The sequence below is a fragment of the Rhea americana genome, unplaced genomic scaffold (genome assembly GCF_003343005.1).
Source record: "Rhea americana isolate MKP2758 unplaced genomic scaffold, rheAme1 scaffold_146, whole genome shotgun sequence".
Taxonomy (NCBI): Eukaryota; Metazoa; Chordata; class Aves; order Rheiformes; family Rheidae; genus Rhea; species Rhea americana.
The window spans coordinates 2,225,383-2,252,310 of NW_028185550.1; the positions used below are offsets into that span (position 1 = coordinate 2,225,383).

Sequence of the window (26,928 nt, forward strand, 5' to 3'; positions counted from 1 at the left end):
TATCACTTGGTAAAAGAGATCTTGGAATTATAAGAGATGGCTCCATGAAAAAGGGACTGTCAGCTCAGTGCTCAGAAGCCACTGAGGAAGCAAACAGACTGCTAATGGTTAGGAGTGGAAGGGAAGAGAACAAAAACCCTACATATATATCCCAGACAACAGTCTGGTGCACTTGCTTCTTGAGCTTAGTTTGGATTCTCCACCTCAGAAGGATATATTAATATCAGAAAAGGTTCAGAAAAAAGCCAATAAGCAGCTATGTCTACATTTCCAAATATTGCAGACCAGAAGGAGATCTGTAGAGTAAAACAACTATTTTTAAGCATCTGTGTGCATGATGTACATTTTTCAGGGGGTTTTATTTTGGCCTTTCTCTAGTCTGGTTTCTGGACTGAGTATGTGTCAGCAGCTGGAGCGCATGCCAGGTGAACTCCTGGCACGGCTGTGTTGGTTTACATTCGTCCGGAAGGAACCAGTTTCTGTGCTCCAAGGTTGCTCCAAGTATAAAACAAAGTGGAGTAAGTGGAGATGATCAAAAGATTCATTTTGAAAGTGCAAACTGGGTCCTYAATAAGATGCTAATATAGATCTACCCAAGGATGACCAGGTGTATGGAATGACTTCTGCCTGAGAAACCAATGAACAGACCAGATCACAAGTTGCAACAGCAGCAGGTTGAGGCTTGGGAGCTTCAGACCGGAATTTAGGAAAGCAAATCTTCACTAGGAGGGCTGTACAGCAYGTGGAGCAGATACCTGGAGAGGCTGTGGATCCCATCCGTGGAGGTTTTCAAGATTCACCTAGCCAAGGCCATGGCTGACCTGACCTAGAATTGGTGACAGTCTTGCTTTGAGAGAGAGGCTGGACTAGAGGACCTCACAGGCACCGTCCAACCAGTATTTCTGTGAATCTCCGATTCTTTAGTATGGAAATAAAACATTTGAGGAGTACTATGACAGGTATGTAACAMAATAAGCATCCTGGAGAAGATAAATACGTGATGATAAACAAAATGATTAGGTGATAGGCTCAAAGTACAAATTATATTGTACTCTGTAAAAATGCAAATTGTCAAGTTAGTGGAAGAAAAATCCATCAAGAGCTATTAAACAAAGACATAACACTGGGCTAAATATGCCCCTTAGCCACGTATAGCTGGAAGGTGGGAAAGGTGAAAATCACAACAGTGATTTCCCTGCCTGCCTTTTGCTCTTCCCTAAGTATCTAGCACTAGTCAGTATTTGGGACAGTTTACTGGTCAGGTTGGTCTTTATTTAGGACAGAATACTAGACTGCTCTGTCAGACTAGTCTTCTGTTCTTCTAGTATTTAGGAGATGACAGAAACAAACTAATTCTAAGCCTCAAGACTTTTTCCCAGTATTTCTGGCTAAACACATAATTGCACACACTCTTAATCGTTTAAGATTTTACTCAAGTGGAGACAAGATTTAAATCCACCTCTCTCCACAGGGTACTTCATTCTTCCTGAATACAAAACTCGGGAACAAGGGGAGCTGCCTGAACATAAGGGCTGCGGCGCCTCAATTACATAGGACACAAAGTTGTGTCAACATAGCATTCCATAAAGGAACATAATATTCCATAAAGAACTGATGAGGATAAAAACTTTGTTAGTGAACAGCATGAACAAAACTGGCCTGCAGGTCACCTCTCAGGGCATTTCAGTGTACTCCCTCAGYCCCAGCACAAGGCCAGGTTAGCAGCTGACATGATCAGCCAAACCCACATGATTCTGATCCTCAGTCTGACCCAGATGATGTGAATTTCTCCGTAGGCACGGCTATAGGGCATGGTGTACTGGAGGGATAGCTTACTGACCTTGCACTGCTTGGSATGCAGAGACCCTGGAGTTCCCTTAAGCACAGCCTTGAGGCTGCATTCAGACTTCCCAGGCTGACTTCATCKCTGCGCTACATAGCTGGAATACTGAGTTCCTCCACAACACACTTTCCAGACTTGCTTACCAAACCCCTTCACCCCTTCGCACAAGAGAAACAAAGCATTTACATTTGAAAACAAGTAATTTAATTTCTAATACAAGAGAGAGTGAAYACCACAAAAGTACCCTGAAAGGAACCATAAAGGGATGATTTATTTCTACTCGTCCCTGGTCTCCTGMAAGTCTGTTATTTGTCCTGCCTTATAGCCTATATGGATCAGCTGATAGATTTCTTAGATGCTTGCTATGAATTTTAACAGAGTTATAGATTTAAAGCCAGGAGGACAATTTGAATCTACAATATTTCTACACTACAGATGTACTTAAAACTCATCATCTCTTTTAGAAAGATGTTCACTCAGGTTGCCATTTTGTTCATGTTTCATGTTCAATCTATCACCTGTAAAATTGATTGCACTATCCAAAATAACTTACCTCATTAAAGAGCAATTCCCTTCTCTGCTGTTTCCTGAGATCCATTTTCTTCACTGCGACTTGCTTTCCTGTGTGTTTCTCAGTGGCGATGCAGACAATCCCTGTGGAGCCTTCTCCTATCTTGATAAAGTTGTCCAAGTATTCCCTGGGGTCCCCYGGGCTGACAACAAGCTGCAGAGCAGCTCTGAACTGTTCGTGGGACACCCGGGATGGCTGTTGGTCTGAGGAGGAACCCCAGCTCGGTGGAGGATAAGCACTTGATGTGATACTTGGAGAGCTTGGGTAGGAAGCCGTGGAAATATAGGGAGAGCTTGGCTGGAGAGACGGCTGGTGATAGAGAGACGCTTTGTGATAGACTAAAGGATACTGATAGCTACTGCTTGAATAGCTAACTTTGCTTTGACTTTGAGGTAGCTTTACCGGGCCCCTAGGGTAGGTGTCCGATCCGGAGAGTGGTGGGCTAACTACCATTTGCGCTCGATCATAATCCACCTGCAAAGCAAAATTAGGCAAGTTAACACACTGGTTGAGCTCAAAAGAGTGACAGTTACTAGCATATGAAAAATGTGAGTTATCCATCACGCCAGACATCAGTCCTTCAGCACTACAGTACAAACGACCCTCACAGAGATTGCTCATTTTTCTGTTTYCCTTATCAGTCTCCTAACCTTCCTTTTGTGCCATTTGCTTAAAGTCAAATGGTTTCTACCTGTCCAGCCAACYCTCGCCATTTCATTTTCGGTACCCTTGGAGATCCTCAGTTGGGTGCCAACACAACATACTTCTTCAAAGTACTCATTCTTTWCAAAGTGATATTGTTACCCTGTATCTGAAAATATCACTAGAGCACTAGATTGTAGTATTTCCCATCGGAAGGAGCTATTTAACTTGATCGCCTTTCCACTTTCCCAAGTGCCACAAAGGCACAGCAATGGGAAGTGCCACACGAAGAGAAGCTTGTAAAGAGTGCAAAATCAGGATGCTGGAGGAGACCAGCAGGTATTACCAAGGGTAGGCCAGRAATATACTGTGTCCTGCAAGGTGACTACTGTGTTCACAGCCACCAGGCAGACCTGACGTAGCTGCCAAACACCACTATCTGGCTGCTCCTGTTTTGCACTATTGCAACTGCACTGCCTAGGCATCACCAGCAGCCTTGCAACAGGCAGTGGGGGTAAAGAGCTGATGCAGAAGCTGCTTGTAGTGCACAAGAAGCTGCATCRGCTGAAGACATCTCCGGCAGCATGGCACGCAGTCCTCCCAGCTCCTGAAGCAGACAGAGGTAAGCCTTCCTCAGCCTGACATCGCAGACAGACACATTTGCACGAGGTAGATCCCAACCTCATCCARGACGGGCTGATCCCTCTCATTAGCTTTCAGCCTCAAAACTCATTCCCCGGCACAGACGCATCTGGGACTTACCTGCCCTTCCTACTGCCTGCAGGATGGTACTGCCACAGAATCACAGAATGGTTGAGGTGGGAAGGGACCTCTGGAGATCACCTAGTCTAAATCCCTTGCTCAAGCAGGGTCACCTAGAGCGTGTTGCCCAGGACCATGTCCAGATGGCCTCTGAATATCTCCARGGATGGAGACTGTACAAYCTCTCTGGGCAAGCTGTTCCAGTGCTCTCTTACCTTCTCAGTAAAGCAATTTTTTCTTAYGTTCAGACCAAACATTCCTGTGTTTCAGTTTGTGCCCACTGCCYCTCGTTCTGTCACTGGGCACCACTGAAAATAGGCTGGCCCCATCCTCTTTACACCCTCCTTTCAGATACTTACACACATTGATAAGATCCCCTCTCAGTCTTCTCTATGATAAGCTCTCTCAACCTTTCCTCACACGAGAGATACTCCAGCCCTCTCATCATCTCAGTAGCACTCTGCTAGATATGGTCCAGTAGTTCCCTGTCTCTCCTGTACTGGGGAGCCCTGAAGAAGAAGGGACAGAGCAGTCCAGRTGTGGCCTCMCCAGGGCTGAGKAGAGGGGCAGGATCACCTCCCTCAACCTACTGGCAATGCTCTTCCTAATGCASCCCAGGAGACCATTGGCTGCCTTTGCCGCAAAGGCACATTGCTGGCTCACGGTCAACTTGCTGTCCACCAGGACCCCAGGTCCTTCTCTGCAGAGCTGCTTTCCAGCAGATCAGCCCTCAGCCTATCCTGGTGTGGGCCTGTACTGGCCAACACCATAATGTGCTTTATGGAGTACTGCACAACAGATGCAGCCCTCATTTCTGTCCTCCTCCCTTTTTTTCCTTCCTAGCCTTACACAGCTTAAAATGACAACAGCACGTTCACTAACAYGCTCAGCCTCCTCAGGGGTCCTCCCCTCCTCTACAACCCAGAGCAATACCAGCRTAATCCTTACCAACTGCATTACTACCGCAATACGGGCAGAGTACTGCAAGGGATGAAGCAAACACCAGCACAGCCGCAACGGAAACTCAAGCTAGAGTTTTACCTGTGAAGGAGTACAACACTGAGAGTTATGATTAGGTGAGCATGTAACCTATTTGAAATGAGAGCTGGGTTTTGGAGTTTTTACAGGGACTTCCTTCAAGCAAAGCACAATGAGGAGACTAATTCAATTTACCATTTCTTAAATCATTTTCCAGAGTGACAAACTACTTAACTGCAGTGTCACAAAACCACTAATTTTCATCTGAAATCAGAGACAATTGCAGAGGAAATTACCTCCATGGGAGGCTTTTTTCATTTACAGGTTCCTTTCTTCTTTTTATTCTCTTAAGCTTTTCTAAACTTCTTACATTGAAAGCAAATGAATATGTTGCATTTTCAAACAAAATACTTGCTCAATAGTTTGTCTCTATCCAAACTTAAAATAAAAASGTAAAAGGCAAAAAATCTCACCTTCCCCCTATAATTCAAAAATTTTCCAAAAAAGAACATCTCCACATTTATGATATAACATATGTAGCTCCTGACAGTGTGTGGAATATCCCGGGGGGTGAGGGGCGGGGGGGGGGAACATGGTGGGGGATGGTTAGACACAGGCTCATGATGTAGCACAATTACAAATAATTATGGCAATGAATTCATTTAATCAATCAATATTTCACTGGCGGTGCACAGGGGTGGACAGAGCACAGAACTCCGCGCAGCTCGCAGTTGCTACTATTGCTGCTGGCTGTCGGCCAGGAGTCCCTGATCCATGTTAGTTAAATGCACATTAATCTGAATTTGGCAGTGTAATCAAGGACCCAACTGAACTGTGAAATTGAATTCTGCAGTGGAACATCATTTGACCGTTTTATGCTAAGACTGCAAAAAAAAAAAAAAAAAAAAAATCTGCCGCAGCATCAATTTATCACTGTAGCCTGCCGCACAGTGAGGAGGAGTTTCTAGCTGAAGTCTAGTCAGTGGCAGGGGGGAAAAGCCTCCAAGTGCAATATTATATCAGTGGTTTCCAGCATCACATGTGAGCTGGACATGCCCAAATTTTCGCTTGAGATGAAGTGTGAAAGGCAGGAGGAAATGCCCCTGCGGAAGGGCTGCTTACAGATTCCTCTCCGAAATGTGAAACTGGATCCTGCTCCAATGCGGGACTTGCAAAGTGACAGCTATCCTCAGCCATATGGTGCAAGCATCCAAAACACAACAGTATTGCATAGCAACCTCCGCAGACATTATTTTTGTATGAGCAAAAGACACAAACAATTACAGTCGTAATTTCAACTTAATCCTTCAAGCAGAGGTACCTATAAAATAAAAAGGGGTCAGAGACATGAATTTCRTAAAGGACATTACATTTGCCAAACTAATTAACACGGAAAAGTGCTCAGATGGTTCAGGGGAGAGAGAGAAACTCAATTTAGTTCTGTCCTATATATCTGTTTACATAGATCCACATACAACAATATTTTTTACATTGAGAGGGGGAAATCTAGTCTGGAAGTTTTGGCTAAATAAATCCACATTAATTAATTGTTTGAGACTGGGTTTCACCCATGCCTAAAGTATCTGAGCATCTTCTATGCTTAATATGTTGGCAAAAGCAAATTTCACTGTAAAATTTTAGAATGAAAATTCRGGGGCTCAAAATACACTGAATTCTCCCCCCTCCCCGGGTCCTTGCCAAGAATTTCTAAAAGCTTTTTATAGTTAGCATTTTGTAACTGATTTGCAGTAAAACTTAAAACCATTCACCTCTCAAATACCAAGAAATATTACAGAAATACAGGAGATAAAATGATTGAATCAGCTTAACCTCTCCTCCTAAGTTGCATTCTAACACAGTTCCTCACATCACTGCAAAATCAAATGTACATTACTCCACAAATAATTCTATTATAGTATGCAATTAACTACTGAAAGGAAATTCTTCAAATACTACAAAGGAAAGAARAACAACCCTGCTCTCATTCAAGATCAGGTCACCAGAGCAGATTAAGCTCTGACATGAAATCCATCACAGCACTGCAGTGCCAATGAAACACACTTCTGCTGCGCCGTGGGCTGCTTCACTGACTCACAGCATTACTCAAATCCATACACGGCCACTTCAGCAGCCAGGTCTTTTGTTGTTAAAAGGTGGATATAACACAGCATCCAAACTCACTTCAGTTTCTGCTCTGATGGCAGCGAGGTCCATTTTGTATTACATTAGGTGGAAACATCTGCTTATCTGCAAGGGATATCTTATCCAATAATGCAGTTTGCTTGAGCAAATCTTTTATCCAYGTGAGGTGTCACCAGATGAGCTGCAGCCGCCAAGAGCGCTAGCGCCAGCAAGACAAACTGCTTAAGAAGTGGTAGCTGCAGCCCTTTGAGAGCTGATAGCACCAGGAGCACAGATCCCTGCAGGAGAGCAGCAAACCCCTCGCACGGCAGGGTCACCTTCCAACAAACACAAAGGAGGTTTCAATGTGTTGAGTTCTCAATTTGCAGAGGTAACTCACCAGTCAAGAGAAACTGGAGATATTTAGTGTTTGCAAGGGATGCTTTCCTAGCACGAAAGATGTGGGTAGATGAACTTCCTACCAGATGGGAAGTGGGCTGTCAGGGAGGAGGTGGAAGGGACTTCTGCAGTGTACTAGGAAAAAATCTGTGTCCATGGTGCATGTTAAACCCACTGACATATGGACATGTAGAAGAGATGGCCTGTAAACCACACATAGATTGCAAAAGAAAAGGCTRTTTTCTCAGGCTTTGCCAGAAGGAATCTCTGAAAAGCTCCCAGATCYATGCACACTGATACTGGACAGCATTCATGGACAGCTTTTGGTATGTGGAAGAGAAAAGAGYAAAAAAAGAAAGATATTCTTATAGCAAGGGCTTGGCTCTGCCTCTGCCAGCCTGGAAACATCCACCTGGTATGGAGTATCTGCAAATTGCATAGGAMCCTGTTTAAGCCAGGAAAGCAAGGAGGTGTGAGGAACAGTCAGGTTAGCTGGAGACTCTTGTTGATATGAGGGTAGCAAAAGAGAGAGCAGAAATCACGGCCTCCTGGCAGGCGGCACAGCAAAGAGTCACAGACACACTACTGAAAAACGACAAGGTGTCACGTGAAAGGAGCTTTAAAATCACACGACCAAATGCAAAAGGCTAAGAGCACTGCCTGTGACGAGGAGGAGGATAAAAGAAAAATACGCGGTACAGAACGTGCAGCAGTAGACAAAATCCGTAATACAATATGCAGACCCAGAACATGGTGGCACGGGTTTGACACAGGCAGAAAGGCAGCAGGTTAAGTCAAAGAAGTGTGACAGTATCGATGAGATTCCTTTGAGCAAAACGGAATACGATCTCYGTGTCCAGAGGGTACCACAGCAGGCTCTGTCAGGACGCAGGCGCGTGCTGTAACGCCGCGCACGTGTTAAAGGAACAGAAGATCAGGTGAATAAAACGGGGGGCGAACCGAGAGGGAACCAGATCTGGACCTAGGCTGGTCACCCTTAGCCTCCTACGTGCAACGCTATATCCTCAAAGATCCCACCGCAACGCTGCTGCCGTTAAACTCAACGGGTCAAAAGTCTTCTGATGTAACACCACTGAAGTCACTGATGATGAAACAGAGTATAAATTTGATTTATCTGATACATCAGCTGCAAATATTACTGAACCAAGCGTCCTCTTCAGACTTACAAGCTGAAATGTATATCTTTGTTAAATGTATTTTTAAGCCATGTAATTGTCTGCAGACTTTTTCAATGCTTACTTTTTCCTCTTTTAATTATAGTTTAAAGCCAATCTCATTTGTAAAATATCTGATTTGAGACCTGATTCTCATTTAGTAAACTCATTGAATGAACCATTATCTTACTAATGCCTCCCTGAAAAAAAAACTCTTTAGCAATCATCCAAGACAAGAAACTGCTATCACTTCCAGGAGCTGTGGATGGGTTTGGGAATTGAAATTGCTGCATATAACAGTGAATCATCAAGTTTCAGTATACTGAGGGTGTGGGAGTGTTTTTGACGGTCTAGGGAGAGAAACAGCTAACAATGAATCTTGCATTTTTTTCTAAAGTTGTTACTGCATTTTAACAGGTTATTTTTCAAAGTGTCTGTAGCGCTCTGGGTCCCATAAAACATACCTCAATCTTCAGCCCGACTGAATGTTGTAAAACTTGCAGGATCAAGCACAGGGGAGTTTATGGATTTTCAGTGGATTTGTCCTTCTACTTTCTATCCAAACTAAATTCTGACAAAATGATTGTTTTAAATGAAGGAAATGATTGATAGCCTGCCCAAAGCTTTCCTCATAACGTCCAGAATTCACATCTCAGTAGTTGTTTTTTAATGCACTAAAGATGAATTTTCAAAATAAATTCCTTTATTTGATATATTATCAAAGAATATACATTCCCCCCCCCTTGAGAACTGTTTTAATTCTCAAGTTCACTTTTGCTGTCTGAGGACTGAGAAAAACAGCAAAAGCTGCTGCATATAAATTGTGCTGAAGGCTTCCAAAGTGAATGATATTCTGGGTGCCTGGTTTCAGATATCTTCAGTGGGTCTATTTTTCAGAAAACACTTAGCATTTGCCATYGGAGAACTTGATCTCTCTTGAAAGTCTTGAGCCAGGCATCTGAAAATCTCTGCCCCTAACTTGCCCTGGGTGAGAGGTGTGTGGCTCCACAGTATCTGCTACAGGAGTAGATGGGAAGCCTAATGCACGGGGCATTGGSCTGCTCTCCTGGAAGCCTGGGATCTACTCATGGTGACAGCTGGCTTTCTGAGAAGTACCTTTCATTTTGTACATGTTGGTTAACTTATTGAATCGTGATACTGTTCAGTCGCCTAAAAGTTGGCAAATCTAAGGTAAGACTTCAGGGAGGCTTCGGCCCCTCAGCAGGGTGGCTGGGGAGCAGAAGAGGGCCCCTGGAGATCAGCAATGGACAGGGACGCCTGCATTTAGTCAGCTGAATTCCACCTTACTTTTATTTTTGCAGAGCTGTCAGCCTGCAGGGAAACCTTCTGGAGAGAGCTCTCCTCTCACATGAAGGTATCCATCCATTGACACATCCACCCATTCGACATTCCCAAGTTGTCTCACATCCGTCCCATAGGGAGAACAAAACGCGCTGGTGTGCWCCTAAAGCACGAGCTCTAGCTACCACACTCACATCACAAGGGAGGCTCAGAAACCGAYGTTACTTCTCAAGCAGCCTTAAGGATTTTCTTGCACTCGACACCTCCAAAGCCTCACTACCACCACCCAGATGGTGTTAACTTTCTTCTTCTTCCGTGCAAGTGGCTGGGGCTCGCACTGCTAAGTCAGTCTGTTGGGATCAGCCCCCCTAACTCAACACACGCATTGCTTCGCAAACTGTGAGCTCAGAAAAGGCAAGAGGAGAGACTTGGTAATGACAATATTCTTCTACCCCCGTGGCAAGATTTGTCCTCAAACTCAAAAGCCCAGATCTGTGATTGAATGCAATCTGGAAGACTCGACCACAGGGCACTAATGATAACTCTGCACCACAGAATGAGCAAAGCAGCCAAAATCAAAGCAAGCAAGATCGTCACAGGACTCTGGCATATGGTTATCACTTATCTGGACAGCTTCTCGTTCTGCAGTTGGACAGCCCAGCCTACCCAGAGTAATAAAATGTAATGTTCATATCATTATTAAACAGCAGAATAGCTCTCACCACTTGACAAGCTGCCTACTTCAAAACATTCGCTAAGTCGAGATAACCCAGGAACATTTCAGCCCTAGGAAAACGAACTATCATCTCTGGGCCTGCACAGGGCAGGAGCAGTCTGTGCTGCTGTTGCTAGGGGAATTCAGTAATGTTCAATGCAATTTACACTGAAAAAACCCATCTCTTGCAGAATATTATACGTTTAAGCAGGTCATCACTATAACTATGTGACTAGATATGTAAGAAGAGAATTCTTCCCCTAGCTGAGCAAAATGGCAAACCATTAGCAATATGATAGGTCAGCTTCCCAAGAGCTGGATAGCTTGTATGAGTAATATCCCTCATGTGATTTAGAAAAAGCAGAGCARGTCAAAATTTCTACAGAGGTACTGCTTACAGGTAGCATGGGAGAAGTGCTTTTTAGCATCTTGACCTTTTTAACTGTACAAAAAATGTCTTGGGTGAGATAAGCTTCTTTGATTTTATTTCAGCATTTAAAAAAAGAAGCAGAGGGGGTAGATATCTGTTCTCATTAGTGGCAAAGGGTTAATAAAACCTGTAATACCAATACAGACTTAAAATGCAGGCATGTCATCCTTGAGGCTAGCCAGCCTGTCTTCAGTAGTTATGTGACTTGATACCYGTTGAATTAACTACAGAAGGCTCTTCTGCCTAACAGATGCACTGAATTTGTGACTGTTTCTGTGGCAGAACAGGAACAATTTTCTAAGTAACAGAAAGATACAAATAAAAAAAAATCAAATATAGAAGAATCTGGTATTCAAACTAGGCAAATTTCTCAGCTCCTACCAAGATCTACATTGGCATACATATTTCCAGCACTACAAAAAGTTCTGTAAAGCTTGGGTATTTGGAAATCCCAAGGAAAATCAGTGGAAGGCAGGCATTTCAAAATCTGTCTCTAAATAAACATCCTAAATCCACTAGTCCCCTAAATCCATTTTGAGACACACAGGTAAAAGCAGATACATTTTCACACCCATGGGTTGAGCCATGGACTTGTTGCTCCCAGKGAAGTTACCGGGAGCTTCAGGCAGCATGCTTCAGGTCATGTTGACTTATGTGCCCAAGCGTGGGTCCTTGCACGCAGCTTTCTGCGCTCCCGTTTTGCAGGGGTCAGTCCCTGCCCTGGGATGGCTGCGAGCGGGAGCGTTAACGTTACCTTTGGGACGCCTGCCGCAGTTTCAGACAAGCGAGGGTAGGTGTAGGAGCTGTACGAGTGTCCTTGTTGGTTCGCTTTAAAAGCACTTGTTCCATAGGGCATGGCTGGCTCCTGCAGACCAGAGCCTGACCTGGATCTCTGTCTCATGGCTGGCTGTGGACTTGCCGGGTTTACGTATGACGACTTTGGCCTTTTGTCATACTCGTCCTTGCCTGATCCGTTTCCCCAGTCGCTGTCACTGTACTCAAGTCTCTCCTTCGAGCACTCGCTTTGCACTGACGTTCGTGAGGGAGCATAAGGGAAGGGATCTCCATAGTCTAGTGAGGATCCACCAGGAATCCTCTGATACTCCAGCTTTAGGCCACTGTATTCAATTGGTCTTGTTTTTGCTTCCATGTGCGTATGATAATCTGGAAGGAACCTTGAGATGTCTGACTTCAGGGGTTTAACTTCTGAGTAATAGATGTCTCTGGCAGTCATTTTCATCATGTGTCCATTTTGCTTTGTCCCATAACTACCTTTGTAGTATCTGTCTAGCTCTTCCCCATAAAGAGCCTTGTCTCTATATTTTTCCATGACATAGTCTGTAGTAGTATCTGACTCACTGGAATATTGAGAATATGTGATATAACCGTTTTCCTCCTGGTGCCTCTGCACATGGTTCGAATTCCCTTGATGGTGGGTGGGAGGACTTTCCTTCCGTAGGGAATTAGATCGTGTCACTGAGATATTGTCAAATTCTTCTAGCAGGCCATTGATTGAAGTATCCTTTCGAGGTTTATTTCCTCTAACAATAGTCTGGGAATAAAAAATTGCTTTGATTAAATACTGACTTTCATTTAATACCTGACCAATAAAACCACTGAAAAGGAAAACACTATGATTCACCCAAAAACATATGTAGTGATGTGTTACATTCTTCAGTCACGTATCTAACAAAAAWTTATTGCTAGGAAAATCTCAAGAAATACTTACAGTAGGGCATGCCAAAATARAGGAACAAGCATGGGTTAAATTTTATGTACACTATAAGCTGAGCTTTGGCATGCACCCTGGAGACACTTTTAAAAAGCCTGATTCAAGAGTGGGTGTTCAGCAGTCAAAAATGGAGGCAYCTAAAATCACTGGTTGTTTTTTGAAAACTTGGTATAATTAAATTTGCTATTATTCACTTGTCTACACTAAGTGAAGCTGGTAGGTTGAGTTTGATTTACAGAGTACGGTTAAGCTAAAAGAAAATCATTCAGTGGTCTTTACTTATTTCTACATTTTGGAAAGTAGCATATGGATTATCAGATTTTTTTTTTTTTTTTTTTTTTTTTTTTTTACAAAACAGTATGTTCACGTGTAACAGAATTACCACCAGGAATTACCTCTAAGTTAAGATTACAGGCAGGTGAGGGAAAGGGAAAGAATAACACCTAACAACTTCTCCTTCCTGCAGTACACAGCATCCAGCAACCCACTGCACACAGCCATGGCTTTAGGACATCCACATTATGGATCCCAGGTGGTGGCAGCTGTGGGGGCCCTACTCATATCCTAATACTGCAAGGTCATCAAATCCTTCCTCCTCTTTAGATGTCATGCCTCTAGACGAAGAAGGGCTTCGGAGCACAAAAAACAGTGAACTCTTTCACTAAGTGCCTCACACCCTCAGTCCATCCCTACTCATTTCTGTCCAAGACTGGTCCTCCTGGYGGATGTGAAGTGAGCAGTGCTGGAGTTCTGCCCTTGTTCACGGAAGATTTACTATTTTAGCCAGTATCATCTAAAGATTGTAACATGTGATTACATTTTTTCAGCAGTTGAYTTCCATTGAGTGTTGTTTCATGTTTATAAACATCCCGTAAGAATAAAATATACAGATTAAGGACCAGGACCATAAATCAGCACAGCTCAAGTGAAAATACATTTGCTTTGCTGATACACTGTAATTAAATATCTGGGGTTATATCTTATTTAACTTGCCTAATTCTTAAACGGATTCAGGCATTTTGGGCCCTGTTGTTGCCAGCAGCTGAGCTCCATGTGCCCTCCAGAACACAGCCCGGTGGTGGTGGCCCATGCGAGCCCATAGTGGGTCTGGGTCAGAGACCCCCTGCTGAGTGCTGGCCAGCGGCTGCAGTGATCACTGGCCAAAAAGTAGAAAACTCATCGCTGTAAGAATAATTAAGCACTAGAACAGATTGCTCCATCCCTGAGGTTTTCAAGACCCAAGGGGACGAAGCCCTGAACTTCCAGCCTTGTGCTCAGCAGGACCCTGCCAGGCGCGGGCAGCCGCACTAGTGACGCCCGTCGGCCCCTTGCGCGGCCGGGGATTCGGCGACCAGCACGAGGAGGGAACTGGAACTGAGTATCACCCACCTGCAGAAAACCCAAAGAAGATACAGGTTAAAATTTTCAGCAGCCCCTGTGTCAGAGAGGAGTATAAACCTCACAGACGTCTGACGACACACAGGCTCCTAGCTGGCACAGGTACTTTCAAAAAGGGGACTTGCAGTCCTTTCCCAAGTACCCTGACTGGCCAGACCACGGAGACCGGGCTGCAACATGCAGAGAGAATAATAYGTTTTGCATCCAGCCAAGAGACCCAACAGGCTGCTCTGTCTCTGCTTCCCAAGGAGAACTTGTCAGGAAACAGCGAGCAGGGAACATTGCTCCACATTTACACCCTACCAGCCCATACTGAATTCGTACGTGGCCCAGRGGGGGATCAGGAGTGAGCAAGCTCCCTTTGCGCGTAAGGGACTGCAAAAGAAACCAGGTACTGCTCAGTCTGAAAGCGACAGGATCTGCCTTTATTTTTGATCTGTCAAGTCTGTGCACAAAATASTTATCCTGTAGAGCTGGCAAATGCAGTACAGGAATGACAAAATAAGGGTCGGCTGTGCTGGGACTGTGGAATAGCCGTTTCTAAGCTGGGCATGCTGTAGGCATTCAGAAAAGTGTTCCAGGAATAAAACAACATCTACGTGATAACCGCTTTAATCAGATCACCATTCAAAAGGTGCTCCTCCAGGAAGACGATGAAGCGGAGAATACACTGACGTCCAGACAGGCAAACATAGTGCTATTTATGTTTTTTAATCATTCTCTGTTTGGTCTGACTGAAGTATTTGCATTTTAGCCAGGAGACTTATTGCTAGAACTATGGCTCATTTGTTTAGAGCCTGCAAGTAAATGAAGTTGAATGTCACACACTTCTGGTGCAGTGCTCTATCCTGCCGTTTGCTGTGATGTGGCATCACGCGACGTACAGGCCAAAAAAGGGCCTGGGTGGTGAATCCTAATGTTGCCTTTACAGTCTTGGTTTCACACATGCGCACTTCAGGTCTTGCCCATGGTGTGACCGAGCCACCCTCCCTCTTGAACCCTGCTGCCTGTTTAATGGCCCGTCTCCCCGAGTCCCCGTCTGCCTCTGTATCTAATCTCCCAAGTCCTCTCTTTCTGCTTTTTGCTTATGTACTCCTGCCCTCYATCTTCTTTCTTTCTTCTACAGCTCCTGCCTTCCCCTGTTTCTTCTCCTCTGCTTGGGAGCCACGGCTCCACGTTGGCTGTGAGAAGTGCAAGAACAGGGAGGACTGTTTCCCCTCATTCATACATCAAAAAACACCGCATTTTCTCAAACAATAAACTGGTACACAGCACCAAAATTCACATCCCTTGGCCTGGTTTACTCTGCAAGCTCTAAAATTGCCGGCCTCTTATTCTCCTGGCCAAGTCCTGGGCTGACCTGCAAATGTACCACTTCAGTTCTAGGCTCTGACTCTGCAGCTGCCCTCATGAAGAGCAAGAGTCAGAAAAACGCCTTTTGGCCTCTACAGTCCTCGGCTGGGAAATGCTCAGTTGCTCTCTCGGGATGGAGCAGGAACAGGCTGTTCACACATAGGCTTCAGCATTCTCAGTGTAGCAGGAATTTCTGAGAATTTCAGCTACCAAATCCCAGCAGATACATACAAACAAGTTACAATTTTGCCCAGCTTCACTGAGTTTCACGTGAACAGGGGAGATCATGTTCCAGGCATCAGCATGATGCAGCTGCTCAAATCCCTGCTCAAAAATATGCTGGGGCTACAACTTTGTCAACAGARTGGTTATATGCATTTTATCACTAATCAAATATTTTTTCTATAGCTTTCTTCTTAGAAATGGCTGAAACTTTCAAAAAGTATGGGATTAAGAAATGGCAGAGCGAGTTTCATGGGAACTCTCACGTAAATCATGGGTCTCTGGTTCTAATAAGGGTCACAGGTTCTCCTATGTTGGGCAGCCCTGGTGTCCAGCCTGGGAAGGGGCACCTGGGCACTGCTGGACAAGGCTCTCGCCATGTCCAGTGAAGCAGTCTAGCACTTTCTGTCAAAAACCTGGGACGTGACTGACAACTTTGGSTTTTAAGATAATTAGCTTTCCGTGAAAAAGAAAACCCATTAGGAAAGATGTACACGTAAAAACATGCAGGTARGTTGAAATTCCAATTTAGGAAGCAGTTTTGACAAACACTTCCCCCAGCTCCACCATTCTCATGTCAGAAAAAGAAATGGATGTCTTCAGCAGGAGCAGGAGATGAATATAAACGGTCCTCCAAAAAGGGCCTATTGCATGACTAGAAAATACTCTCATGGTAGTTCTAAATCCTGGAGCTGTTGCTCATTTTTTGCCCACGAAAGGTTCACAGTGCAGCCAGGAGACAGGACAAAGAAAGGCCCGTTTCGTCTTCGGCAGCGTCTGCCCTTCTTCCTCACACCGCTTCAGCTGTTGTTTTGCTGAATCTCCACAAACTTAACAGTTACTTCTCCATTATTCAGAGAACGACAKCTCAGTAAAGCTGAGCAGAAAGCAAAGCAATCCTGACCTCACATTGATCCCTGCTCTGATTTATGTCCATAATTACCTGCCTAGTTTGCTATTTTGAAGCTGGCGATACTGAAACAATAGGACAGAAAAAAATAAGAAATAGCAAATAGATCACTCCTTCCGACTTTGAAGTCATTCAGGAGGATGAGAGGAATTGGTTTTGTGAAGCTACAGCCTCTTTTTGGCAGGATGACTGTGTGATCATTCATATTTAATTATCACATAATAAAACAGCACATTCAACAATGAAATGCTTATAATTGAATACAAGATTGAAATACCCAACTGCCATCCCACTTCCCCTGTGTAAATGCGTGCCAAAKAGTAAAATGCCAATTTAATAATCTCTCTGGGACCATCCTTCACAAAGGAGAAGTTTCCTGAAGTAACCTGCATTGTGCATGCACAGAAGGGTCTCGGAGCAGAAGGAACCTTTGGGAGCCTAACAGCTCCTAGGTTATAGAAAAGAGCAATTGTCCCTCCTTTCCTTCAGACAGATGTTGCTTCAAAGCAGTTATCTGAGATAAAGATGCCTATGGGATTTTGGGACTACAAGAAGCACATACAGGTATCTAAGCACACATCCAGAGGGAAAGGGAATGGCTGCTGCTGCGGCTGTGTGAGATTTGGGCAGTGGCCGGCGGGGGATCTGCTGCAAGGTTTTGACATCAATCAGCTCCTCCTCAAGGGATTTGGAAAACACAGATCTAAGGCGTTTTAGAAAAACAAACAAAAATGCAGGTTTCTGTCTTAGCGAATTCATCAATAACAAAAACACACAGTTTAGGAAATTCCTGCAGATGGGTGCCTRCCTGGGGGTGACCATTTTGATTATGTAGATTAAAAAAGGGCATTTTTTCACAAACACAAAAACTGTCTTGTAGGAAAGTTCAATTTTCTAAAAGGAGTATTTGCCATTGAAAACCCAGTCATATGAAGCATTCTTGATTAGCTTTGTGACTGCAGTGCCTTCTTATACAGATTGATGAAATTAAGGGGAATTAAGATTTTAAAAGCTCTTGAGCCTCATTCCCATTCATTCATAAGTTCCCCAATCAAAGAAAAAAAGTCTGCAGTTTCCTCTGTCTTATACACTGGCTCTCCAAGAGACAACTCAGTTGTCCTCRTGTCTGTCCAGTGTGAGATGACTTGGAACGGACCAACTATTTCAGGAGAAGAATTGCATCGGAGAAACAAACACATCTAACCTTTGGGAATGCCCATGACAGCAATCACACTGGAGGCGATCAAATTAGTGCATTTACAAGTTCTTCTCCAACCTTCTTTTGCCAAAACTGTGCAAAATGTCTCCTTGCTCCAGGCTCTTCTCTACCAGCAAATCAGAAGGGCCCAGGATCATTCTCCAAGGCTGTGAGGAAAGGGCTGTGTCCGCACCGCTAAACGCTCCCAGCCTCCGAAGCCRTGTGTGTGGTTACGGGGTGCCACCACCCACGCAGTGCCCAGGATTCAGTCAGGAGAATGCTGCTTGGTCCGGACACCAACCATGCAAGGGACTGTCTTAACAACTGAGTAGTACAGATTATTTAATTCTAGTGCCTGATTACAAGCCCTGGCACTACTTAMTTCCTTGCTATAAACATGGGCTTTAAGTGCAAAGGGAGGATAAAATCTATCTGTCTATCACACARTCTTATTGCAAATCTAAATTACAATACTGTGAGAGTTCTGTCCGAAATCTGCAACCACGTAAGTGAAGCACAGTCACTACTGACATCGAAGACATGTCACTGAAATTATTAAAATAAATTAGTATGCAAAAGTAATTCGGTGTAAAAGAATAAAGMAAGTATGATTTCAAGACAATGAACGTTTTCCACAGAACTGTCRGTGCTTTTTTTTTGGTTTTGTTTTGCTTTGATTTGTTTTTAAATTTAGCACTTCCCTTAAATGGAAGGAAATATATCTTGGTGAGATTCATCTATGGCTAAATCAGACAGCCTAGCAGAGCTTGTTTTAGCAGTAATAGTTTTCTTAAATGAAACAGCTAGCATTGTTCTTATCAAATGTATGGTAATGTTCACACAGTATATAATTTAGAGTATTTCACTGAGACCCAGTGAAATGTTATATATTCGCCAGTATTTTGCTATTTGAACAGAGCTTAAGATGTTTATATACAAGTCCAAAGTACAGTGCCTCCCCTGTGGGTAGAGTCAATTCATCATGATTTATTAAGCCTAAAAACCAAATTAAAATCCCAAAGCAGGTATCATTCTGTCAGAGTAATAAGAGTAATTATTCTCTAAGAATGCCCACGGTGYATCAAAAATTAAAAAATAAAATCAAAGAAGATGTTCTACAGAGCAAAATTTATGTTGGGACATGCTAACTTGCCCTGAAGGGATTTATTACAGAGAGTGTGGTGGGCTTGTGAATGTCCCACAGCTTTCTTGAGCAGCACGGTACCTGCAGAAATAAGCCAGAGATGGGGCAGGASCACAGCCACGGCCAGAATCTCCCAGACTGAAAGCCTGCTGCGAGCGCCAGGGCCAGAGGCACACGGGTTCAAAGGTTTAATTTCAGCACCCGGGAGGATCAAGAGACTGACTGCAAGCTCACGGAGGTCAGCGCACTTTGGAGGACTCCGGCTTTAAATCAAACCTTCCCTAGAAACTGCCCGAGTATTAGAGGAGAATCCTCCAAAGTCACGAAACCCCCAGCGATGAAGGTGCCCAAGGCTTCTGGAAGTCAAGCTCGCCTTGTCCAGGTGACCACGGAGMGGCTAAACCGCTCGCCTCAGGTTCCCAGCTGGGGAATTTGGATTCCTACTACTGCACCAACAGTCCGCACGTTACACTAGGGAGCAGACAGAAAACCTCATGAGATTTGAGATACAACAGTAGAAATCACGAAAGATGGAAAATTCTAGTTCTATCTTAAAAGACGGAACAAAAACCCTGAAAGAAAATGTAATGGAAAAAGCAGGCTACATCAGAAGTGATACAAACATAGTTTCACTACTAATTAATTTGAGAGTAACTAGTGACTAATTTTTGCAATCTTAATCCTATGTATTTTATAAACTAAAAGAAGGAACTCATATTTCCATATAAAGAGGGAATATTATTTTCCCTCATTAGTATCTATATAAAAAATGCTTTTTTTTYCCCTACTACCCACTGGTTTATATATTTATAAACTAAAGAATTTCTGAGGTTGTTACAGATAGAGCAGACAGACAGTTWAAAACAAAGCATGATTTGCTCAAGTTGATCAGCTAAGATTTATGAAGGTTTTGTTGCTGTCTGCTGAGATCATCTAAYGGGAACTTGTACAATAACCAGGCATGCATGAACAACAGAAATCAAAACCYAGGGTGTGTACAACTTTGCTTAACTATGTTACACAAGGGGAGCACGTGATTTGTTATAGTCGATACCCAGTGTTTATTAAAGAACATTTTTCAACAGAAAACATTGCGCAATTTAGGACAGATCAATATTACAATAGATTAAGGAGTGCCAGTGAATTTTATGCTACCRTTACTGTCATACATTAAAATCAATGAAACCCAATCTATACGAATTAAAGTGCGGTACTCCGAGGCAGTAGCTTGCATTCCGTTTCCGTCGCCGTCTGAGCAGATTTGGCGTTTGTCCCGGATCCCAGTGACAGTGGACATATTTCATGGCATCTCTTAGAGGTCTGTCCTCCAGCGATAAGCTATAATGGATCTGTCCGTAAGAACAGCTGTCTTGCCTTGTTTCAAAAAGGAGATGAGAAACAGCTTCTGCTCTCAAACACTGTATTAACCTTGACAATAATGAAGTGGGTAATTAACTGTCTTGCCCTAATATGACCTTGCGCTTATTGTCTTTAAAACTACTATACTTTATGCACTCATTAAGGATATACCATCTTTTGTCCTTCTAGAGCTCTGTTTTCAGAAGTCTCTGCGGATTTGAAATCTGTGATGCGCAGAGCAAACAAACGTCCTTTTAGGAAATGTCATCTTATAAACAGCCTATCTAAATTCTGATTTTGTTTCTAGCTAGCTCACTCCCTTGCTTTTATTATACATAAAATAAAAGCACAATCTGCAGATATCTGAAAATCAATTTTTCTTAAGAAAACAGACACAGAGCAAAGCCATTAAAAGTAATCTAAGTATAAATAATGGAAGTACTAATAATTTATCTTCCTGTGTTGCAAGATGTAAGCATGTGAAGTACTGGAAACTGTGTGCGTGATACCACATATTGCTCCTCTGTGTGAGCATATTTGAATAGTGCTACCTTGGAAGAAGAAATTATCTTTGTTATCAGTTCAGAAAGCAAGCATTGGTTTTCCCTGGAGTTAACAGGAGTTTTAGAGCGGCAGCTCTGGGCCTAAGAGGTGTCAGGGCCMACATCTGGCTGCTTCTCCTGGGAAGGAGAGATTGTGGGACAGCAGAACAGAGAATGCCCCTGGAGAAATTCGAAATGGTGGGAAACAGCCAAAAGCAGGCGGGACAGGGCCGCGAGCGGCGTTAGCTTTCTAAGTACAAAATGGACAGCGGRGTTGGACACTGGTTTTACTGAAATCTGACTTGGGGCCACATCTGCTGCCCCACGGCAGCCAAAAGCCCTGAAGGTAGTGGGGGCACTGAGGAGCCACTACCCCGGAGAAGACAGGAGTTAACCTTGGCCCGTTGTGGGATTTAAATCCTCTTTAACCTGAAGAGTTTAACTCCGTCTTTTTCCAGCAGTGGCTGCGTCCAACAGCTTCAGCCCAGAGTGAGGTGCCTGCACGGCTGAGCTCCAGTCCCCAGCTCCTGCCTCGCACCATCACTTAACCATAAGCCTTGCAGGGGAAGGAGGGAGACGGGAGAAAGACCTACCTGCATGCTTAAATGCCTGACTTTACACGGATAATTAAATACGGAAGCATGGAGAAAAAGCAAGGGAATCRGATGGCCAGTGACTGGGGAGCTCAGTTCGGATTTAGGAAAGCTATTTTCAATAAGTGGGCCCACTATTTCACTTAACGCTGTTTTTACMCTGAATATTCGGTGAAGGAAGAATTGCAAACTCAGAGTTGCTTTTCCAACAACAAGCAGCCAAAATTCTGAACTGCCATCTCAGAGCCATCCTTGCGATATCCGTGTGGTCCAATGAATGCTTAATCATACCCAAATGGGGAAGCCTCACAAGACAGGACTAAAATCCTATATATCCCATACATTTCTACACATCCATCCCCTCTTTACCCCACCAGGCAGATTTGTGATGACAGCACTCCCTGCAGAAGTAGGTAGTCAGTGCTGCATTCCTATCTGCAGAAGATGGGCTTCCTTAAAAGGAAGCACAGAACACCTGTTTTTTGGACAAAAGGAGTTTGTAGACTAAATTAAGGATTAGGTTAAGTGGCTCAAGTTGCATCTCTTTCTCCAGCATTTTCTCCTGTGTAATGTCAGAGAAACTCTCTTGGGGAACTCACTCATACATTGCTCCTCCCAGAAGTTCCTGATGCCCAGCAGAGAGGTTKTAATTTTTACAGTGTCTGTTCACAAGGAGTTAGGCTCTGAGGACAAACTCTCGTTATTGATACAAGCCTGATTGATTTATTCATGTTCCTGGGATAAGSAACTCAGCAATGTGTCTCCTGCATCTTCAGCCTGGTGGCCACCCATCCATCACCTTTCCACCTAGCACACGGACCTCCCACCTCGTCAGCAACCATCCCCCCGGGCTCTCCCTTTGGCTTTCACTGCTTTAGTCACCAGGGCAAGGTACAGCTTCCAAACTCCTCAAACATAGCTTTGCCCAGTCTATTTTCTCTCAGGAAATTCAAGCTCCCCTGTCTCCATCACACCTCTTGGTCCCCTCCTCTTTGGCAGCCCCCTAACTAACGGCTTTGTACACTGAAGCCAGTTCTCCTCTYGCAACCAGGTAAAACTTGCTTTTAATTTGCCCTCGTGTAAACACGTGTCTATGCTATGTCCAGGCTGTCTGTACAGCTAAGGGGGGAATTGGACAGACACATTTCTCTCTCTGGACTTTGAGACCTGGATCAATGCCCCCCCCCCCCCAAAAAAAAAAAAAAAAAAAAAAAAAAAAAAAAGCAACCCTGCACCTTAGTGAGAATCTGAGATGTTATGAATTGTCCAAGTAAAAAAGAAGTGATGCATTTGAACAGCCAGCTCCCAACCTAGACAGGCATGGAGCAGATACAGCTTGACAGACGGATGTGCAGGCACCAGAGATCTGCACTAACCGAATGCCTCATTTTCAACAGTAATAAAAAGCATTAAACTATGTGTGAAGTTTAGTGAGCTTGTGACATACAGTATTATCCTGGGAATATGCATTTTGCCATAGAACTCATCAGATATATGTCTAGAAACTGTGCTGGAAGGGAAGAAACATGATTTATCACTCTTCACACTCTAGTACTGTCCTACCGGACCTATTCTGATTTTGATCTACAGCCTGTCTATAAAATGGTTATTACTCAGAGTTAGTCGCAAGGAATATACAACTAGGAACATATATGAGAACACTTCTTCCTAAAACCTGTAATTTATAGGCTGGCTTACACCTGGAAAGCCCCAGAGTCAGAACCTTTTCTGTTTTTAAAAACTCCTTCCCAATGATATATATTTGTGTTCTCCCCCCCAATATACATACATACATACATACATATATATATATATATATATATATATATATGTGCGTATTTTTTTTTCCTTTTTGCATAGGAATAAATTGCGCTTTCAGCAAGCAGTTCTGGAGGTTACATGCATATTGGATGCAAAGAAAAAATTATTTAATTTTCACACTGGTTATAAATTTGCTGCCTTTAGTCTAATTTAATGTTCTCTGATGACTGCCAAAACTATAGCTCTAGTGGTTAGGTTGCTCAGCTCAGACAGAAGTGGAGGATTCATACATTTTACATAAGAGAGTCACCAGACAAAACCTTGTCACCTGCTCCTCGCAGTGTTGCACAGTGCCGAAGCACACAAGCTGTGACTTGCTGGGATTCCTCTCCTGCTTATAAGCTCTCAAATTTCACCTACATGACGTATTAGACACATATCTCCTTTAACGAATGCCTGCCAATTGTTCTAGGTACCTACACCCTACGGTGTCACTGGGACGTAGCGTACCAGTCTTCTTCAGTCTATGCTGGAAGTTCTAGGTTCAGGCTGACCACTTTCTGGGCATTTCAGCTTCGGGGTTGACGAGGCTTGCTTCAGTTGGTATCACAACACAAAAATGCGCTCCTGGGTCAGACCTGCCTACACAGCGCTGAATGTGGCCTCCTACAGCAGCAATAGGAGATGTTTCTGAGGGAAGACACCTGACCCTCGTCACGACCTGCAGTGCTTTCCTGGTGCGCTCCTCCAGGAGCCACAGTCATTGAATTAGGATGTTAGAAGATAACATCTCTCCTTACTCCCTTTAGTATTTATGGGCTTGATGGTRAATTTGTCTAATCCTTTTTTGAACCTGCTGATACTGTCTGATGCCACAACCTCCAGTGGCAACAGGATCCACAATTTAATTCACACCGGGTACAATGGTACCTTACCTGTCTTAGGCTCACTTCCTTCCAACTGCAGTGATTAGTTCCAGTATGGCAGGGTTTAGTGGTCAATGGCTCTTCATTCAACTTACCCACCACTTTCAGTATTTTGCAAACCTTCATCACAACCCTGCTCCCTCCAAACAGAAGAGTGCCAGACTTTTCAGTCACTCTGTATTTGCTTCTTTAAGTCCCACAGTGTATCAGGCTACTTAACTTTAAGCACTGAGATGCCTTTAAAGAAGTTAGCCCTTAGAGCTGAAGTTGATTCATCTTGCAACAGCTTGTCATTCTTCACAATCTGCTACTAGCACTATCCTACCTGCTGGTCCTACCTTACCTAYAAAGCAAGACAGAGGAACACAGAAAATCTTATCCCTGTTTTCTCCTTCTCTCTACTTTCATTCCCTTGCTCTAATGTAYTGCTATGGTTCCTGTGCTCTGAGCAGATCTAGAAATTCCCATTCTGGGACAACTGGTAGGTAGAAGCTTCCCTAAACATGGAAAACACAACAAAAACCCTAATTAAAACTCAGCAAAGTCTACCTCTGGGTTTTTCACTAGCTATGAGGGCAGAAGCACCCAAGCGTGGGCCATTGCTTCACCATCGATTCTGCCATGCATGCCATGTTTGTGATGTGCTCATGACCAAGATCTGACTCAACATCACTGCACGTAAAAAAGTAGCTTTTACTCTGTCCACCCACTATCATTTGACATGTTACTCAACYCATGACAGATGCTAATAATGGCAGAGCGTGTGGATTCGTTTTTGCATTATGACAGAAAAGGCAACTGATACCTGTAATGACACATTGCTGCAGATAGGATGCTGCATTTTCTATGGTGAGAAAGGTCATTACAAGTYATGTCAATTAAAAAATACTTCCTTCATAGAGGTTGATTCATCATTCCTGCATGAAGTCTCCAAGATCACTCCACTCTYCTTACCATTGTCCTAGAGACCCTGAGTTTGGAGGATTGTCAYGCTGCTCACCTGGGCTGGCCACCTGCATTTTAGATAAGCAGGCTGGACTCAGCACTGTGTTACTCCTGAAATAAGCCCTTGTCTCTCTACTAAGTTCATCACAGTAAAGGCAAAGCAACACTGCAGCACTTTGATATTATATTTATTACATCATGTATGCAACAAAAACAAAACTACACAGACTACAGATGAAATTAAAGTAATTGTTCCCAGAATTCCTCCCTTCAAGGAAGGGCAGATGCTAGACAGATTTTTCTGTTCAAGAGACCCCCTCCCGTACATCCACCTACCAAACGCATTGTTAAAAAACAAAACAAAACAAAACAAACCCACTTGGTTCTACAAAAAGCAAGAACTAGCCCAGGCTGAGCGCTGCAGCACATTTTGGTTGGAATCATCAATAGGGGCTGAACTAACTGGGCCAGATGAGCTGGTGTCTCTAAGCTAGCAAGCCAAAGGCGCGTTTACAACACGGCAGCATGAGAAGCGGCAGCGGCCAACGTGAAACCCCCCCGGCTGGCTTCCCCCCATGGAGTGTGGTACCACTGCAGAGGGCGGCCACAGCTCAGGGGCTCCAGCAAGGGTGACCTCGGGGGCTGCAGGTACCCTATCCACCGGGTGCCCTGGGTTGTGCTCTCCTGACTACCCAAGACTGGCTGAAGCATCTCCATCTATGCTGGAGCATGGGTTTGAGTATACGGAAGCAYAGCCTGATTTTTTTGTGGCCACCCAACAAAGTCACTTAAGGAAGAGCAGAGTTTGGCCAGTGAGGTGAGCTGACCTACCTAACAAATAGCCTTCAGCATGTACACACAATACTTTCACATTAGATTAACTTGATACTGGCAACAACACAGAATATGTAAGAAGCTGGGAAAATGTTTAAATATCCACATTTTAATTACTGAAAGAGTTGATAACACAGAAATGAAATTTACTCATCCTGAAAAACATGTATTTTTTGATGGATCAGAATAAGCGTATATCTAAACATTTGAGACAAGAACGATACTCTTAATAACATTACTGTCAGCTGTTRAAAATTCTTAAAAGGTAAAAATGACGGAAAACTATAAAAGAAGACTAACCAAAACTGCACTGGGTAATTTGTCAACCTTCACAGCAGTTTTAAAAGTTAGTTGCCATAACAACAAGAGCAACATTTCATTATAATCACWTTCACTGGTAATTCTTCTGACATTTTAAAATATAGTACCTTTAACAAAACATTTAGTTTTAAAATTCCACTCAAATATCTACCTTCTAGTAACTTTTCCTTCTTTCTGTTTTAAAATACGCCAACATTCATCTGAAACGTTATTAGAAGACTGTGAAATGTCAAAAACAATTATTCTGGCCTTAGTTATACTACACCAAGTGTATGCAATTTTATATATAATATGTATACACAGATATCTTAGACACACAACAAATGAGAGTGAAAGGTGATTTCAAAATTCTACTATGAGCAAGAAAACTAGTGTATGTAATACTGATGAGTTCCATATCCATTCCACATGGAGAAAAACAGAGAATTCTCAGACTCTCAAAAACTTAGAACTTTGATTTCATAGGATACCTTTGCTCCAAGAAATGCATCTCAGCTTTTTAGTCTTGTAAAACTAAAACAGAAGCAGACTGCTAATTCATGACATGTCATTGTTCCCGCACCAAATTTTGCCCCTTTTGCATCATCAGCAGCTGTAAAATCCTAAAGGAAGAYGTGAGTGTCTGCACTGTCTTGAATTATATGGCATTATTTGTAATTAGCATGTGTAGGTTTGAGCTAGGCACAATTTATTCATTGCCACACTGGTTGTTTTTAACTATTTTGTTTTGTTTTCACTTAAAGACACAGAAT

General features: G+C 43.4%; 1 protein-coding gene across 3 annotated transcripts in view; it reads right to left on the minus strand.

The window, feature by feature from the left end:
• PAK5 (p21 (RAC1) activated kinase 5) overlaps positions 1-26,928 on the minus strand; it is a 135,273-nt gene that overhangs the window by 18,694 nt on the left and 89,651 nt on the right. For all 3 annotated transcript variants that reach the window (XM_085299176.1, XM_085299177.1, XM_085299178.1), the window contains exons 3-4: positions 11,693-12,490; positions 2,397-2,888 (exon numbers count right to left, since the gene is read on the minus strand). In XM_085299176.1, the coding sequence (XP_085155302.1) occupies positions 2,397-2,888; positions 11,693-12,490 (1,290 nt within the window). The remainder of the gene's footprint in view (positions 1-2,396; positions 2,889-11,692; positions 12,491-26,928) is intronic.